General features: G+C 37.6%; 1 protein-coding gene across 4 annotated transcripts; it reads right to left on the bottom strand.

Annotated features, from left to right (window-relative positions):
- On the bottom strand, positions 1–15,313 carry OTULIN (OTU deubiquitinase with linear linkage specificity). Of its 4 annotated transcripts, none has more exons than XM_039346774.1 (10): positions 15,062–15,313; positions 14,453–14,547; positions 13,707–13,928; positions 11,917–12,225; positions 8,093–8,169; positions 7,007–7,110; positions 4,472–4,615; positions 4,120–4,245; positions 1,650–1,919; positions 1–248 (listed from the first exon to the last, which is right to left on the bottom strand). In XM_039346774.1, the coding sequence occupies exons 3-10, from the start codon at positions 13,904–13,906 to the stop codon at positions 54–56; spliced, it is 1,425 nt and encodes a 474-aa protein (XP_039202708.1). In that variant the 5' UTR covers positions 13,907–13,928; positions 14,453–14,547; positions 15,062–15,313; the 3' UTR covers positions 1–53. The 4 variants fall into 4 exon arrangements, with proteins under 4 accessions (XP_039202708.1, XP_039202707.1, XP_039202711.1 ...); XM_039346773.1 differs by having other exon boundaries at positions 14,453–14,593; positions 15,062–15,176; XM_039346777.1 differs by lacking the exon at positions 11,917–12,225 and having other exon boundaries at positions 14,453–15,151.
- Between the last annotated feature and the right edge of the window lie 718 nt (positions 15,314–16,031).

Below are 16,031 nucleotides of genomic sequence, written 5' to 3'. Positions count from 1 at the left end.
TTTGCTTTTACATCATTTATTCAGTTTATATAACTGGAAGGGAATCATATCGCTTATACACTGGTCTCTTCACACATTCGGGCAGGAATATTGTAATGTCGGTCATCTTCTGTTATAAGAGTTACCATGGGCCAGGTTTCTTCAGGATCATTGGGATACAGAGTGATGAATTCTTCTGTTTTGTACTTATACAATCGGTAAACCTGGATGGTATGCTGCAAAGCATAGGCAAGGAGAAACATTTCAACCTAAGAGATGGGAGGGAGAACAAAATCTGATGTTATAAAGAGACAAGCATTGAGGCAGTTTTGATTTCATTGAATAAAGGTAATAGGTTTCCTCCCTATGCTTTCAGACTTCTGATCTATTTAGGAAACTATATACACACAGTGTCAAGCATGCAAGGCTCCACCTTGACCTACTACATGTGCATATATAGTTAAGTTTCTGAATGACTGCAAGAAGAAACCATCTCTGTATATCTCAGTTCTTTTAAATTTAAGCAAACCTAAAATAGCTTGGCGTCTTCCGGCTATTTTGACTTCAACTCCCATCAGTCCAGGCAGCATGCCAAAGGGAAAAAAGATTGAGAAGACATCTGGTGGCCATCAAGCTACCTACCTTAAACTCTAAAGACTCTATGAACTTTTAAAAGCCAACTCCATTCAGTTAACAGTCTGATCGGAGACCTTCCTACGGTGTCTTCTCACCCAGATCTTTGTTCTTCTATAGCTGCAGCTCTGCTTCTTCTTTATATCTCTTTATGTTGCACTCCACTGATGCTTTTTGCTAACATCAAGCTTTGTCCGGCTTTCAACTCTGTGTGTTGTTTAACTTTTTGTTTTCTCTGGCCAAAGCCCTCAATCACTTTTTAACAACTGGCAGACTGCAAGCTCACGGGCCTATTTGTAACTGCCAAGGAATATAATTAGAACACTTTCTCATGGACTGATCTTTTAAAATTCCACCTAGTTTTAAACTGTTGAGAATGCAACAACTTGGCTCCCATGCTCATCCATTACCTCTCACACAATGCATCATTGAGAAGTAAACGCTGCAACATTTTGCGATGTGCAGAACCCAAATAATTTTGTAGTATATAAAACTATTATTAGCAAACCATGCAACGCTTAAGACAACCTATTCCCACACTTAAAAAAAAAAACAACCCCTAATAAGCAGTGTTCTGATATCTTATTCAAATAGGCATGAACACACCAGCTGCTTTTCCAACACTGAATAATGGCCGTGAGGTACTTTTATTCAAAACCAAGCAGATTGACTACGGAGAAAGAAAGGAAAGTTAAACGTACTGAGCATGCCTGTCCTTTTCGTGTTTGTTTTTATTTCCAGATGAGTTAACTCTGCTTTATCATAAAGCTACATTGACATAATTTGGTAAACCTGAAAGGACAATTCTGCTTTACAGCCTGAGAAATTGCACAGGATGGGGTGGAAGTGGGGTCTCTTCTGAACCTTGCACTATCCATCTGCAGACTATGCTGTCTTTTAGCCTTGAGATGGCTTTTCACCCATTCTCCCAAGGTCTTTCTCACGTTCCTTTCCAGCTATTGATTGTACTGGATTAATTTTTTAACATTACATTAGGTATCGAATATTCAATTAATAAATGCAAGAATTGTGCTTACCTGTTCAAGGCCTCCCGTGTGACCAAGTTGATTCAAGTGGTTTTCCATTAATTGGGAAGGATTGCTAGATGTGTCTCGAGCAAACAGAAGCCAAGAGAACACAGGGACCTCTTTGCCCTTTTCGCTGTCTTCATACAATTGAATGGCAGTGCTCAGCATAAGAAACTTGACTGCTTCATAGAGCTTGTATTCTTCTTCTTCACTTTTGAAAAGCTCATCACAGGCTGCTTGCCTCTCTACAAAGGTTTTTATGTCACTCATATTTTTCCACTACAACAGGAAATAAACAGTGACTAGATTAACTGGGATGAAAAGATGTCCCTGGTGAAACAAACTGAAACCCTCTAGCATAGAGGCCCCCAACCCCTGGTTGGTGGACCAGTACGGGTCCGCGGCGTGCCAGCAACCGGTCTGCACAAACAAGCAAAGCCCCATACGCGAGATGCAGGCAGCACACAAAACCACACCCCCTCTGGTCCGCGGAAAAACCTCTCTCCGCGGAACCGGTCCCTGGTGCCCAAAAGGTTGGGGACCTCTGCTCTAGCACAATTGATATTCCAACCTTGTTTTGAAGCTCATCAATTGGTACCAAATATCAATTGGTACCCTTGAATATTCTCTGACCATGCTGCAGATGACTTGATTTCCAACTCATTAAGCTATTTAAAATGTTCAAACAGAGGAGAAAAGGGGGAAAAAACCTTCTAATTCTCCAATTATTGTGAATTGTCACGATCAACTATAATTACTTTATGAAATATAGCTGTTATTAAAAAAGTCAAGTGCCTAATATATTAATAAAAAACTCCATATTGTTAATGACAGCTTAACCTGTATCATGATGAAGTGCAGAAGTATGTCTTGCAAAAATTATTTAACATTTAAATTGTCTGTGTAACACACAATGAGATTGATTTCTAAGCAGTTTTTATGCAGATCTATTTTTATTTTTATACACCATTATTTACGTTTTTCAAAATGCTTTTTGAGATACTTTCAAAATAAAAATTCAGTTAATGCACATCAATAAATGTGGTGCAAAACAATCCAGTCTTGCCATTAATTTATTTAAGGGATCTATATCTCCACCTTTTTAATGCATACCTGTGCAATAGTGTTAAAATTTAAAACAAGCAACAGAATCTTATCCTAATAATAAAATACATGCAAGAAATGTTCGTCAAAGCTGATCTACCTCTATAAATATCAAAATAAGGAGTTTTAGATTAGCATTCTGAATTACATTTCACTTCAAAGGATATTCTTCTCTTCCAATATATTCCATTGTTTGTCAGCAATCCCCCAACTACATTTAACCCAGGACAAAGTGGTTAGGTTCTGTACAAAATAATAACAACTGTGGATTTGTAATCAAAAGTGCAATATTTAATGAGTGGGAGATCATTTCAACCTTTCATTATACATTGTCAGTGACCTTTGGTGACCGTTCTTGAACAAAAGGAATTTAAAGTAGATTTCATTATGAAAAACCTGCCCTAGGATTCATCAATCTGTGGCATGAGTTCAGGTGTTTTTCAAGACACACATATTTCTACTCAGCAATATAAGGGTGGCTGTAGGACCTCCCAAAACTATTTGATGAGTAGTCACGATAAATAAGGAATAATGACCAGTACTTTTTGCGTTTCATTTCTCTCTGACAAACCTGCCACTAATAATGTATTTTCTGTATATTTATCATTCCAGAAAAAGAGCAAGTCTACCAAGATGAAATGCAATAATGAACTTGTAAATCTTTAAGGTACTACAAAATTCTGTTTTTACTGCTAACTCAACTTACTTCTGGAAAAGGATTTAAACCACCATGTAGCAAATAAAGGACCATGCAATTATGTTCAATGCATAATATAATTAACTACAATCCAGTTAATTAACTATGGAACTAGTTAATTCCAACTTGCTTTATTTTGAAACTCTAGAAAGAGCTCAGAGAAGAGCAGCAAACATGATTAGGGGACTGGAGGCTAAATCATATAAAGAACGGTTGCTGGAGTTGGGTATGTCTAGCTTAATGAAGAGGAAGACGAGGGGTGACATGATAGCAGTGTTCCAATATCTTAGGGGTTGCCACAAAGAAGAAGGAATCAAGCTATTCTCCAAAGGACCTGAAGGCAGGACAAGAAGCAACAGATGGAAACTAATCAAGGAGAGAAGCAACCTAGAACTAAGGAGAAATTTCCTGACACTTGAGAACAATTAATCAGTGGAACGGCTTTCTTCCAGAGGTTGTGGGTGCTGCAACACTGGAGGTTTTTAAGAAGAGATATGACAGCCATTTGTCTCAATGACATAGGGTTTCCTGCCTGAGCAGGGGGTTGGACTAGATGACCTCCAAGGTCCCTTCTAACTTTATTATTATTGTTGTTGTTTTTATATGTTTAGAAACCAGGTTGCCTAGATAAGACTGCTAAGCTGCAACTATTTCATTTTCATACATTATTACTCATACCTTTCTTTTTAATAACATCAAACAATCTTTAATTTCATCCATTAGGCTTTCCACTTTACTTGTCCATGTGTGCCTGAGTCGCCACTGAGTGATCCATTCATATCTGACCATCAGCTTCTCCGGTAACTAAAAGGTTCAGATATTAAGTGTTAACATGTGTTAGAAAGTTAAAAAAAAAAAGATTATTTAAGTATTACATTTTAATTAAGCTTCTTATCCCCCCTAAAGCTATTTAATAAGCCATTTAAAGGTTTTTCTTTAAATGCCTCAGCTAAGGCTGATGAATAAAACTCCAAAGCAGAAGTGATCTTAAGTCTGCCTATGAAATAAAGTGGTTGAATATGAGGCCTACCGATATCAGGTCTTCTTTCTGAAGCCACTGAGGAAGGTGACCAGCTTGGCTGAGAGCTTGAAATAAGGTCGCCCGGAGAGCACAGTAATTATCTCCTCGCACTCTTCTTATTGAAATAAATTTATGCGAAACAGCTTCATAGCCCTGTATTAAAAATCATAATCTAATAGAGACGGTCCTAACTCAACAGAATAATGGAGTTGTCATGTTACCTAGAGTTCTAAACCAATCATCAACATTTGCCGGAAGTTAATAATCACAGCTGCTAACTTGTTGCTGAATACATGCACTATATCATCCACAGTGTTCCCAAATGTCATGTTTGGACACCCTCCCAAAATAAAATAAATATTTAGAACTGGCTGAAATCTTGTGAGATCTGCAAAATCTGATTGAACTATAGATTATTTGCATCATCATCATACAAATTCAACATCCGGAAAAAGACTAATGTAATGTAACAGCTAATGTAACAGCTCCATTTATACAATGTAACAGCTCCATTTATACAATCATAAACAATAATCTAATTCATAATTTTGACTACTGGGAATGAGGCTGGAGAGCGCCTTAGAATCACATCTTTCCCTCCCACTCCCAATTTTTCTTTTTGCACGTGGAGAGAAGATAATGACACTTTTCACTTAACCACACAACTCCAAAGAACCTGAGCTGCACTCTAAGCTCCTTTAAACAAGCCAAGATAAAGCAGCAATTGGATGTTCAAATTGGTAACAGCATAAACATCCTGGGAGGAGAAATCTAGTTATGACAAAAACTTTGGGAAGGGATGGTGAGTGAAGGAAGAAGATGAGGCTGTAAATAAGGACTTTTGATCAGAGATGTTTGCCTGATGCAGCAAGACTCTTTTTCTATTCCTATATCTTTTCTTATCCATCTTTATTATTTTTATAAATAATTCAAGGCAATGAAAATACCCAATACTTTTTCCTATTTTCTCTGCCAACAACCCCCATGAAGTGAGTTGGGCTAAAATAGAGTAACAGGCCCAAAGTCACCCAACCAGTTCTCATGCCTAAATGGGACTAGAATTCACAATCTCTCAGTTTCTAGCCTGGCGCCTTCACCACTAGATCTAACTGGCTCTCCTACTTATTTTACTTGCACAATTGCTCTACATCAGTGTTTTACTGAATTCTTGGAACTGAAGTCTGCAGGTTTTAAAGTTGCTAAATTTGATAAATATTGCACTACATTCTTCCTATCCACCTCAAGCAGAATTACAATGGGTAAAAAATCCCCACCCACTTCCAAAACTGGAAACTCCACAGTTATCTTTTTACATATTAAAAACAAGATTTGACTCTCAGTTGTTATGTAAATCAAAACTGATAACATTCTTTATGATGCACAATAAGATTAGCCATTTTCTCTTTTTCAAATCTGCAAGGTTCTTAAGACACCAAGATCACGCCTATTAAAGCCCTTCATGGAACATGGCTGGATTATTTGCAGAGCCCCTCATCTGTAGTTGTGTCTGCCTATCCCACAAGATCTGAAGGAGTGGCTGTGCTTCAAATTACCTCTTTAAAACTATGTCATCTATGTCAGTGTAGCTGGAATAGCATCCCTGCCCTAAGATTTGGGTAGATGTGTAGCTGTTGGCTTCTGCAAGGCTTTAAAAACTCTTTCCCCCCGCCCCCAGCACTGGGACAAGATTTTGGATAAGTCCATCTGAAAAAAATGGTTGTTTTTTTTTTGTACCTTCAAATCAGTTTTTAACTCCTGGCGACTGCCTAGCAAGTCCCTCCAGTTTTTGGGGTAAGATTTTAGAAGTGGTTTGCCATTGCCTGCTTCCTAGGGCTGAGACAGAGTGACTGGCCCAAGATCACCAGCTGACTTTCTGCCTAAGAGCTCATAGATTCTGAATTTCTAGCTTGATACCTTAACCACTATATCAAACTGCCTCTTCTGAAAAATGGTTTAAGCCTCAATTTATGTTGTTTTTATGTACTGCTTTAATGGTATCTATATTCATGGTTTATCTTTTTGTGTGTGCTTTAATCCTCAAGGTGGCCAGAATTGTAATTTTAAAACTGGGTGGTCACATACAATAAATAATAAATGCCTTATCTGATCATCTGATTAATTTCTCCTTCAGTCCGAACAAAAGGAATCCAATTACGAGCATAATTTTGCAAACTTAAATTGTATTGAAACATCACACTGAGAAGAGCTGGGTGCACCTTGAGCGATTTGTATGCAATAATCGTTCCTACACTGCATCTTTCTACAAAATAACCATATAAATTAGATTAAATTTAAATTAAAGGCCATTATCTTTTACAACTTCCAAAAATAAACTTTATTTTCAATTCTGCAATTACCAAAAATACAAAGAACAATTTACTCATGATAAACAATTTATACTCTGTCTTTTGTGTAAATATTAATATTGAGGTTTCACTAGAATATGTCTATATTTATTACTACCGTATATTTTCAAGAAAATAACAATTCGGATTTAGATCCCGAAAAGAGAAATTCCCTACATAGAGAAACAGGAGAACAGACCTTCCGAATACATTCAGCGTGGGATGTGTTTCCTCGCCACTCTTCTTGGCAATAATCCATGATATCTACTTCAGGTTCAATACTTAGCTTATTTTCTAGAAAATCTAAATTCAATTAAGACAAGAAAATTACATTTAAGTTAAACATCAGAAACTCCACTCTACATTTTTTTAAAAAGTATCTCCACATGCAGATGGAAATGGCCAGGATTTCCATCAGTTGCAGATTCCCTGTATCTGGAATGTTTGATCCTCCTTGGAATAAAATACATACACTTTTCATCTGTCAAATGTAATGTCTTCTAAGTGTTCTCATTTATTTGCTACTTTAAGGGTGGGTCTTTCATGCAGATGCAATAAATATGAAAACAAATAAGATACTACGTGCACCAAAACCATGTCATGATAAAAATCCAGGGTTTGGTAATTTCTCATTTAAAATATTGCAATACTTTATGTATGTGTATGTATATATAATTTTGCAGCAAGAGTACTAATTAGAACTGGGTGCTATGAATGGCAGTTGTACAAAGCTTTGAAAAATGTGCTTTCCAGTATTGAAGATTTGCATGAAAAACCTCTTTGAATTTATTATATAAATTACATAAAATGTTGGAATTGATTGTTGTTTTCTTCTAAACATTTTTTTTACTTGTTTGACACATGACTTTTGAACATTCTTAAGTACAATAACTTTGTTGTTAAGTCTGGTTTCTTTAAGAAGAAACTGGACAGCCACTTGTCTGAAATAGTATAGGGTCTCCTGGTTGAGCAGGGGGTTGGACTAGAAGACCTCCAAGGTCCCTTCCAACTCTATTCTGTAACTAACTTTCTCTGACATTGACAAATTCTAATGTGACAATATCCTTTAGGTTAAGAACCAGTTTATTGGGCCTGATTTTCAGTATACCTTGTAATTTTAGTCTTTGCTCCAAATTTTTATCTTTTAAGCTGCCATGGGGAAAAAATGATTTTGAAGGGCAGCATACTGTACCAATTTTTTTTTAAAGTCAACAAGTGCTAGGTGTTGATTTGTGCATCATCCAGCGTAGGCCTTACGCCATAAAGAAATACTTTTGAAATGTACCTGAAGAATCTGTCCCAATCTCAAGTAACACTTTCTCTCTCTCTATTTCATCCGCATCACGGTACAGGTCCTCCTCACTGCAACAACATTGATATACACTTCACGCAACAGGAAAGACTGAATTCATAGAGATATCTTTCTCAGCAAAAGGAGCTAGGCAGCTTTTCTCAGGCAATAGTTGTCAATTAAGGTTGTCCGTGCTGCAAACCTGATTTGGAAGAAATGCTTCAGAACTCATGCAGCATCCCTCTTCTGCTCATTAAAGCAACTGAATCATTTTTTCAAGCTTTTGCCCAAACTTGAAAACAAAAGAGATGATTTGGGTGACAATTAAAGCAGGCTTATGTATACTGTGGAATTTTTCTAGTCCAGAGGTCCCCAACCTTTTGGGCATCAGGGACAGGTTACGTGGAGAAAGTTTTTTCCGCGGACCGGAGAGTGTGTGGTTTTGGTGCTGCCTGCATCCTGTGGATGGGGCTTTGTTTGTGCAGCCCAGTAGCTGGCATGGTCCAGTACTGGTCCAAAAACCAAGGGTTGGGGACCTCTATTGTAGCCTACTGAAGAATTTTTCCCCATCCCCTTGTTTAAATCCATGTGTAACTGGTATTAGGACAGCACATACTTTGAAATCTACTCAGAAGTGCTTTGCAATGTGCATAAATGCAGCATCTCTCTTATCAAAGTAGCAACCTCATTTTTCAACTGCTTCTGAATTATTTGCAAAGTGCACATAACCATTATGTACATGTACACAGAAAAGGGGAGGGGGGAACTTCTTAAACACATTAGAGGTACTCCAAATTATACATCCTCAAATGTAAATAATTTGAAGACATACCTTTACTCCTCAGGACCATAACAACTCTAACAGATTGTTGCCTCCCAGATTAGAATGCATTTTGCTGGTGATTGCAAAACCTTAAAGGGGAATTAAAATAGGATTTTATTAAGAAAGCATCCAATATTCCACCAGATACATAAATAAATATAATCTAATAACATTGCCCTAGTAACGTCTTGGCACAATAAAATGCCTTCCATGAAAGGAATGGGGAGGAGAATGATTTTGGACTTAACTTTAGTATAGCCTCAAAATCAGTGCCAGAGTATTAGCACCACCCTGGAAAGAAAAAGGAAAGGAAACCCTGGTGTTCCATTCTTAGGATATTTGATTGTGCCCTATATTGGATGTTCAGTTAATTGAGAGCAATTGATTTCAAATGAGTCTTTTACTCCCAATCAATTAAAATAAGAGTACATGATATTCTGAATGCAGAATCCAAACTACCCTATTTGTGCATCTGAAAAACTTTAACGGAATATTACATAAAAGGTTTTCCCATTTTTACTTTTGCTGATAGTTCTTTTAAATATATCAGATGGAGAAAGAAAACATTCGTATTACTTTAATTCGAAGGAAGTTACAGGAAGATTAATTTTCCCACAAGTAGATTCATGGCATTTTGGATGTTACTCTTGCAACATTGTGTCATTTTAAATCTGTAACTCTTAAACTGTATGACCCTATTACTCCTTTTCCCTGTCTCAAATTATGTGATTAGCCCAGAAAAAAAAACAGACTGTGGTGTTTTACACAAGCATCTCGACAGTGTCAGTCCCAAACTGGATCCTTGACTCACAAACAGTAACAAATTGCATCCTTAACCTCCGTTTAATAACCATTGTTTTAAATGAAACTTTCCCAACCTGGTAACTGCTAGAAGACAGAATAATTCCAATAATTTTTAGTTAGCATATCAACTTGATATGTAGCTTAAAAATATCTTGGATCTAGGCAGGTAGGATATAAATGAATACTAAGAGTAATAATTCAAATATTGTTGTAATGACCCACAACAGTGGAGTGACATTGATATATTTCCTAACCTTCCTCTAACCTCTCTAACCCTTGTGCAGGAAAACCAATTTTATTTTTGTTGGGTCAAGGTCAGTGGTGGGATTCAGCCGGTTCACATCAGTTCGGCAGAACCGGTAGCTAATTTGTTGTTGCCCAGGCCCAGAATGGACTTCCAGAAGCGGCATCCACACAGAGAACTGGTTGTTCACATATTTGAATCCCACCACTGGCCAAGGTGCTGCACAAACTCTTGCACTGCATCTCAAGTTATATGGCGGTCCAATGTGCCTGTATCACAAAAAAAAAAAAAAAATCTTTCATAGTTCTCAAATAATATTTTCTAAATTCTGAGAAATATAACTTTGAATCCAACTTTGCTTCACTTCCTCCTCCTCCTCCTCAAAAAAAAAAAAGTTAATTTTGCTATTTTCAAAGGGTAAAAAAACAGGGACAATAGCCAACTTGGTATCAAAGTGTTACCATGTGCGTCAGATAGTAAAATGAACATAGAATTACTTACAGGAGTCTAATGAGCAAATTGCAAGGATGCTCAAGAGTAGGGGCATCATCACCATCAAAATGCATGCTAAATCATCCCACTGGGCAGGAGAAGACAGCAATCTGTGATTTTTAAGGACTTGAAAAACAAAAGTAGCTTTTAACTTTCACAGGTTGGTACTCCACTTCTTTGTCTAAAAGTCTAAGCCCCTAAGAAGCGCCTGGGCTCATTTGATCAGCTGTTGACTTTAATCTTCACCAGTTTAGCATCCTCCCATCTACTTTGATCTTCACTGGAAATTTTGAAAGTTGCGGTCCAATATATCTGGACAGCTTTTGATTATTTTGATTGGCTAGTTGTGATGTACACAAATTGGCTAGTTGTGATGTACACAAATAGCAGGATGCTATGATGGTCATAAATGGGCTCTAGTTGCAAAATGCCTAAACGGCAAATACATGACTGCAGAGACACTGTGCCCTGCAGGTCATAAACACAAGGATTGATCATAAAGTTACATTTTCAGTGCATCGTAACTTCAAATGGTTGCTAAACAAGATGGTTGGTAGTGTGTATTTAGAGATGTATGTGTATTTATATCCTTGCATAAACACCATACACACACACACACACACACACACACACGGCAGTTTGATGAAGGGAACTTTCAGGTATAATGCTAGATCAACAGTAAGTATAAGAACACTGTAAAGAATAACAAAATATAGTTTTCTTTTGGCAACAGTTAACTCTTGCTGTTCTTTAGTAAATTGAATATTACAGAAAACAGATTGTGCAATAAGTCAGACATATCACTATTACAGAAATTTTGGCCACAACTGTTTGTGGAGGCTTCACATTCTCTTACATTTCTTTATCTCTATAATAATGGCTTCGAGAATTTTTGTACCATATCTCAACATTTTGGATTAAGAAAAAAAACCAGGGCGTTCTCACAAATTTTTTCCAGGAGGTGACCACCTCATCCTATATAGCTTTACAAGTCATTAAAATACTAATAATTACTGAAAGATCAAAAAGAATTAGAATGCCAAAGATGCAGACTTGCTGAAAATGGGGTTTCCTCCCCCCCCCAAGTTAATACCAACATAGAGAAATTCAATGAAAGAAAATAAAATTAGACAAATCTAAATCAATTTTAGAGTTAAAAGTAAGGAATTAAAGGAGTTAGGACTATAAGTTGACAAATAAATGCCACTTAATAATGGTCTTAAGTTTTAAATATTAAAATAATAGGGATGTGGAAAGAAGTTATGCAAAAAAGGGGAGTCAGCAGCTTGTTTCTTTTTTTGTAAAACAGCCTGCAGGGAGCCAACATTTTGATCCTACCATCATATCAGCCCCTAAAATACTTCATGCATATATCAAGCACCTGAAAAACCTCAGTTAACTAAGTCACAAACTTTGAAATATACGTGCATAGCAAAACTGATGGCAGGAACTCACAAGTCTACAGAGAACCCCATTGGGCAAGAGATGATTGATGCAGGCAGTTCTTTCCTCTTGAAATAATTCTCGTGGTGGACTACCGATGCTTTCAAGATATCGGCTTGAGCCCTCTGCAAGTGACATGCACTGTCTTCGTTGGCAATTAATTTGTGGCTGATGCTTGTGCTTGACATTTTATCACAAGGAGGGCCTTTTTCTTTTTTGCCTTTAGAAAATGACAGATTAAAAAAACCTTTTCTCCGTTTTTCTTCGGTGATAACTGGAGACCCTGATGCCTTCCTTGCCTTTGGCTGTGACATCCTAGGGCTATGAGAAAAACAGGCATATATGTAGGTGCTGCATTACTTATACAATTAAATGTAAGGCCAATGTTAGACCTGAGGACAGTTGCTTGGCCGGACCTAACTAACCAAATCCCCCAGGTTGAAGATGGCCAGATGCTTCTCAGTTTGTCACTACCTTGTGCCTAATTCCATGCAGGAAGCTTAATGAACACCCACTGTATTGTCAGAGATGATTAATGGTAAAGAAAGAGATATGGCTAGAACATATTTCACTACAGGGAAAGTTTATCATTTTCAAAGTTGTATGATGTTTCCTCTTCAAATGATTATTGTAAGAAAAATGGGGAAACTAAACGTATATTGCAATTGAACATAATTTTATTGCCTACTACCTATCATTTTTCCAATACCTCCATTAACTAGGATCATACTCAAAGTCCGTTAATGGGTATCTAAGATGCTATTCAAGATTAGGAAAATTAATCTTATTTTTATGAGTTTTACTTGAAAATCAGTGCATATTTTAACAGCCATTCATATTTCTTAATAAGCAAAGCAGCATTCTCCAACTTATTGTCCTCAGGTAATATTAAACTACAACTCCCAAATGCTCAGCTGGTAGAGTCAATGATATGCTGGTTAGAAATTCTACAAACTAGTCTAATACCTTTGGACAGGACTAGATTGAAGGAAGGCAGCTATAAAGCAATAAGAAAAAGAACAAGACAACAACAAAAAGCTAATTTGTCCATGAAAAAATATTACTAAAGTTTGTTTTCCACATATATATTTTTTCCTGTGACTTTCACTTAATCAGAATAATAAAACAGACACTTTCTGCTGGGTTGGGGATCCTAAAGCATCTTATTAATCCATGGTGATTAAACCAGAAAAATGCAAATATGTTTATGGGAGAGCAATTACTGCACAATATTTATTATTATTATTAAAGCTTTCTCCTGCCTATCTTACATTAATGCAAGGTACCTAATCCTTCAACCTCCTATTTTACCCATAAAACAACCCTGTAAGGCTGAGTTGGGCTGAGAGAGAGACTGGCCCAAAGTCACTCAGCGGGCTCAGCTGTCATTCTATAAACAAAGGGCCCTAAGAATTCAATAACTAAAATTGTCTAAACCAGGGGTAGGCAACTTTGGCTCTTTTATGACTCATGGACTTCAACTCCCAGAATCCGAGCCAGCATAGCTGGCTCAGGAATTCTGGGAGTTGAAATCCACGAGTCATAAAAGAGCCAAAGTTGCCTACCCCTGGTCTAAACCATTCAGATTTGAGATGAGAAGAGAATCTGATAAAAGTAACAGCAAAAATACAGGGTACAAAGTATCCCTTCCCATAAACCTTATCATTTTTTAAAAAAATAAAAAGCAGTGCCACTATTATTTAATGTACATTTCCTCCCAAACCAGAATATACTGATCTGTTAGAAATACAAGCAGGTGTGCTTTAAAGATACTATTTAATTTAGCTGATGATAGAGCTTACCTTTCTTGGACATATGGTACCTGGATGCTACTTAACTTAAATCGCTTAGTATCGTCCGCCACCATTGTACTGTGGGGACCAGCATAAGCTCGACTCTCTGGATGAGATTTTTGCTTCGTTAGTTTATTCTCATCTTCTACCGCAGCAGCTTTTCCATCATCAACTATCTTGCATAACAGCTCATCTTTATCTGTGCTCATCTCTAGTGGGTTGGCCGAATGACTAATAGGAGAAGATTGGCAAAAGACAGGATTTTAAGTATCTTTGCAAAAAAGAGAAACCAGCCAGTCACAGATATAGATAGGCACAGTAATAAATATAGGGAGATAACAGGGCTCCGTAAAATAACAATCCTAAAAGCCTTTGGGAAATGTACGTGAGCCCCAAGTTAAGTTAGTTAGCTTATTATAAGTATAGTAACTATTATAAGCATAGTAACTAAATTATAAGTATAGTAACTAAGTATAGTCTGTAGTGTAAGTACTATAAGAAACTGCGTTTTATTTCGACTGAATACCTAGTTGTAAGAACTACGCGGAAAGAAATGGAATGGGACGTCGAAACTCAAGATCTGAATGTTAGCTTATCGTTTGCCAACGTTCCATTAGACTCAACAAGACGCGATTGGCAGGAAGCTTGCAAAAGGATCAACCGAGGCTTCCGACAGCCCGCAATTATTCACACCGCCTTAAAGCGCTACCTGAATAGAAAAACAACAGATTAAGTGGCGGAATTGTAAATATTACCTTTTATTGCAGTCAGTCTCGTATTTTCGAGCGACACCAGAAAGGAACGCCCGGGCGTTTTGCGGAATCACTTTTTCTTCCGTATTCTCTGTAGACTGCCGATGATAGACATATACAATTCAGAGCTCATTTCCGAGTTCGCTTTGAAGGATCAAAAAGAGCATTTACTACATTTTATTATTTTAAAAAAATAATAACGGCAGGAGTCATAGCTAGATTAGGAAGCAGAAAGTGTCTGCCGTCTCCACCACGACATCGCCAGATATTAAACCAGACTGGAATCCTGGATCTTTTGAAACAACGCTTATATTTTTAAAAGAATAAAAAGCTTTCCTACAAATTACCGTCCAACGCACGAAGTTCATGTTTTCCTGGAAAAGTAATTGCATTGAAAGCCACAATTAAGTTCCCGCGTTTCAAATAGCGCTTACTCCAGGTTTAGTTGAGATTTAAAAAACCAAGCATTTAAAATACTGGATTTGAGTCTTTCCTTTTAATGGCGCAAACTCCTATTCCCCCTAAGGGAAATAAAGGCAGTTTAAAGAATGGGAGGGGGGGAGCGTTCCTTCTAGCAAAGAAAGTTCCTTTGCAACTTTCCTCTTTTCGTACCTCTATGATTTTCACACTAACAGCTGCCTCCTGTAACCCTCCTTCTCTGACGTCTGAGTTGCAGCTGAGACAGAGATTCCTGAGCCCTGTTAGGGTCGGATTTTTCCCGACATAAAGGATTTTTCTGGATTTGGGTCGCAGTAGCTTTCTGGAGGCTGAGTCGAACAGGAGCTTCACTTGGAAAGGCAGCTCCTGGGGCGGAGCCAGCGTTTGACCTCGTGGGCGGGACCACGGGAGACTTAGGAAGTGGCAATGTTCCCTCTAAGACAGTGCTGTTACTACGTCAGTATCCCTATTGGGATACAAGTAGACGTACAAACAGTTCATTTAGTGACAGTTCGAAGTTTTTCACACGGCCGTTGCAGCATCCCCATGATCACGTCATCAAAATCCAGATACTTGGCAACTGGTTCATATTTATGACGGGTCCTGGGGTCATGTGATCAGCTTTTGCGACCTTCTGTCAAGCAAAGTCAATGGGAAAGGCAAATTCCCTTAACAACCGTGTTGCCAACTTAACAATTGCAATGATTCATTTAACAACGGGCAAAAGTCATAAAATGTACAAAGCTCACTTAGCAACATAAATTTTGGAGTCAATTGTGGTTGTTAGTCGAGGATTGTCTGTAGGTAGAAATGTGTTGTTTTTTAAGGAAGGCTTGGAAAAAAAGATTCCCTTTCCCCCTTTCTGCTGTACTGTCTTGTGTGGGACGAGAGGTTGTACATGGGAGGGATGGGCAAAGAAGGCCAGGAGTGTAAACCAAGAGTATAAACTCCCAGCAAAGTCACACAATGTGTCAAGGCCATCCCAGTTGCTTAGCTAAAGGGAGATGGCAATTAAAATAAGCACATTGTTAAATGGACATCACCAGATGATGTACAAAGAAAACAAATCGATTATATAAAGCATGAAAGACATGTACAGGTGTTAGCTGTGAAACATTACAAGTGGCTTATGTGCAAGTTCCAA

The sequence above is a fragment of the Crotalus tigris genome, unplaced genomic scaffold (genome assembly GCF_016545835.1).
Source record: "Crotalus tigris isolate CLP2741 ecotype Arizona unplaced genomic scaffold, ASM1654583v1 scf7180000018018.2415403412:4055106, whole genome shotgun sequence".
Classification (NCBI taxonomy): domain Eukaryota; kingdom Metazoa; phylum Chordata; class Lepidosauria; order Squamata; family Viperidae; genus Crotalus; species Crotalus tigris.
The sequence above is the reverse complement of the archived record's forward strand: the minus strand, read 5'-3'. Positions and strand labels throughout refer to the sequence as shown.